This window comes from Melanerpes formicivorus, unplaced genomic scaffold (genome assembly GCF_026170545.1).
Source record: "Melanerpes formicivorus ecotype bairdi unplaced genomic scaffold, bMelFor1.0.p_v2 SCAF_18, whole genome shotgun sequence".
Classification (NCBI taxonomy): Eukaryota; Metazoa; Chordata; class Aves; order Piciformes; family Picidae; genus Melanerpes; species Melanerpes formicivorus.
Window position 1 is genome coordinate 15,451,113 of NW_027142370.1, and position 3,066 is coordinate 15,454,178.

The 3,066-nt window shown below is 61.5% G+C and overlaps 1 protein-coding gene across 1 annotated transcript; it reads right to left on the reverse strand.

The window, feature by feature from the left end:
• Positions 1–294: 294 nt before the first annotated feature.
• LOC137446781 (acrosin-like) lies at positions 295–2,506 on the reverse strand. Its single transcript, XM_068149741.1, has 5 exons — positions 2,433–2,506; positions 1,926–2,123; positions 1,352–1,611; positions 955–1,100; positions 295–483 (listed from the first exon to the last, which is right to left on the reverse strand). Exons 1-5 carry the CDS (start codon positions 2,504–2,506, stop codon positions 295–297), a joined length of 867 nt encoding a protein of 288 aa, XP_068005842.1.
• Positions 2,507–3,066: the final 560 nt, after the last annotated feature.

A 3,066-nucleotide genomic window follows, 5' to 3' on the forward strand; every position in this document is an offset into this window, starting at 1 on the left:
CTCAGAAGGGCTTTGGTTTTGGACAGTTTTTCTGAAGGTCTTGCCCCACATCTGCTGAGAGCAGACAGGAAGTGGCCTTAGGTAAGACAATGTGGCAGTCTTCTCCAACCCAGAGGAGCTCTGAGTACTCTCCTCTCTGTCTGGGCACCATTTCAGCTCTTTGCAGTGACGTTTCCACCCTGTGCCTGAGCTGTCTGCAGCCCCATTTGGCAGGTGCTGGTTGTGGAAGTCCTGGCCTTGCACAGGAGACTGAACTGGACTGAAGCAGAGGTAGGTATGAAAACAACAGCATCTTTATTTCAACGATGAAGATGCTGGGTATAGTCCCATCTGGGCCAGAATCCAGTTGTAGAAGTGCTGGGTGGAGGTGTAGATGCCAGGCTTCCTTACTCTGGCACAGCCTGTTCCCCAGCTGGTCACCCCCACCAGCCAGAAGTAGTCAGCGTTCTTGGCCTTGCACACCAGAGGGCCACCACTGTCTCCCTGCAGGGGAGGAGAGAGGCTTCAGGGGGAGTTGGGTGGCCCTAGTCAGCACTGGGGCCAGCTCCTTCTCTATGGCAGCACCTTCCAGAGCTGGATCCGTGCCCGGCAAGGCTCTGCTCAGGTGCTGGAGTTTCAGGGTCTTGTCTGGAAGGAGGTGGTGGGTGTGTGAGGTGGGGGGGGTTGGCCATCTCTGCACACTGGTGCTGGAGTGTGGCACAGAGACATTCCAGGGCTGGGATGTGGAGCGATGGGCTGCCAGGAGCAGGGGTTGGGCTTTGTGGGCACAGTGCCAGGTGACTGGGGACAAGGGTGGCACAGGGCAAGACACCATGGCTGGGGAAGGGCAGGGGAGCCCCAGGAGTAGTGGGGAACCAATGGCAAGTGGCCAGAACAAGCCCATGCCAGGGGCTGCTTGGGTGGTCGTGCTGGGGCTGCTGGCACTGCTGGGCTTGGCTTGTAGCAGGCTCCTACCTGGCAGGTGTCGATGCGACCCTGGGGGTAGCCAGCACAGAGGTTGTGGCTGTGGACGGCTCCTGCGTACCAGTGGCTGCTGTTGCAGACTTGGAGGTTGATGAGGTAGACCTTGGCCTCCTGCAGCCCCAGTGGTAAATGCCCAGCTGTGAGCACAGAGAGGAATTAGCCCCCAGCAGCTGGCAGCCAGGCTCCCTGTCGGGGTGAATCCCTTCCCAAGGGCTTGGCCTTGCACCTGCTGAGCACCGTGCCCCTGGCACCCTTTGGGCCACGGCTGGGACCAGTCTCTCTAGAGACATCTCTGCACCCCACAGCCTGGCTCTGGCTTTGCCCTCTGCCCTCAGCAAGCCCAAGCTGCGTCCCCAGCAGCAGGGCGGAGGCCGTGCCGGGCACTCACATCTGGCTCTGGTGGAGCCCCAGCCGCTGACCCAGCAGTTGGTGAGCTCCGAGACGCGCACGGAGGCGTCGGGCACGCAGGCCAGCTGCACGTGGTAGCCACACTGCACAGGCCGGTCCAGCTCCAGCAGGGCGATGTCGTTGCTCATGGTGTCGTTGTCGTAGCCTCGGTGCAGCAGGATCCGCCTGACGTGGCGCAGCTGGGCCTCGGGGCCCGGGTTATTGAAGTAGGTGATCCCGGCCACCACGTAATAGGTGTGGCTGGAGGTGCAAGGAGGGGGTGCAGAGGGGCTCAGAGGGAGCTCAGCCCTGCCCTGCGGCAGCCCAGCGCTTCCCTGCCCTCCGCTTGCCAGGGGAGAGAGCAAAGTGGTGCCGCGGAGGCTGCCTCTGCCCCGGCTGGGTGCAAGGAAGGTTGAGCTGGAGGCTGCTGGGGAGCTCTGGCACCAGCCCAGCCCTCTGCTGAGCACTCTCTCGGCTGGGCTGGGCAGTGCCCAGGCGCTGGGCATGCAGCAAGGAGCAGGGATGGGGCAGCTGCCGGCGCGGTGGGGAGATGCCCGTGGGCTGTTCCTCCTTACCCGGTCCCCACGAAGCAGTGGGCTGCTGTGAGCACCCACTGGGAGCTGATCAGGGACCCTCCACAGATGTGCCCAATTCCTCCTGCCACGGCTTGCTGGACGCTGACCATCCAGGGCCAAGCCCCCGGCTGGGCGGTGACGCCACCCACGACGCGCGACATCCCATAGTAGGAGGCCATGGGCCGGAGCCCGCAGGTGCTTCTGCAACCACAAACTCAGGAGAGTCCTGCTTGGGGGCTGCTGCCCTCTGCCCTCCCTAGCCCACCTGGCAGGGACAGAGGGGCCAGAGCCGCCCGTGGGGTCTCTGTCTGTCTGTCCATCTGTCGGCCCCTGGCTCTGCTTTAGCTCTACAGATGAGCTGTGCCAGCAGCCCAGCTGCTGCCCAGGAGCTGAAGCTCCCACATGGGCTTTGGGGAGCTGTGGTGTGGGCACAGGGGACAAGCAAGCACCCTCCAGTGAAGCCCATCAGGGTTGCCCAGGCTCCCTCCCAGAGCTTGCCCTGCTTACCCACAGTAGTTCCAGAGGGTGAGCACAGGCTGGCACAGGGCCAGCAGGACAAGGAGGGGCAGGAAAGTCTTCATTGCAGTTGGCAAAGGTCAGCTTCAAGAACCAAGCTCTTGCTGCCAGCAGAGCAGCAGCCGACTGTGCCCACAGGACTCACGTTGCCGTGGTACCCTAGACCCTGGGGCTGATGTCACAGAGTCACTGGTGCTGGGTGCAGTGGCTGTTGGGATGGGTGGGGAACATCATAGGGTCATAGGAACTCAGTCTGGTTTGGGTTGGAAGGGACCTGTAAAGCTCATCTGGTCTAACCCCTTTGCAGTCAACTAGAGAAGGGTGCTCAGAGTCCCTAACAACCTGACCTGGAATGGCTCCTAGGGATGTGCCATCTACTACCTCTCTGAGCAACCTGGGCCAGTGTCTCACCACTCCTCCTTTAATTTAGAGCTGTTACCCCTTGTCCTGTCACAACAGGTCCTGCTAAAAAGTCTGTCTCCACCTTTCTGGTCATCTCCTTTAAGTACTGAAAAGCCACCAGAAGGTCTCCTCAGAGCCATGTCTTCTTAAGGCTGAACAACCCCAACCCTTTCAGCTTGGCCTCATAGCAGAGGGGTTCCAGCCCCTCCCCCCCCTCCCACCC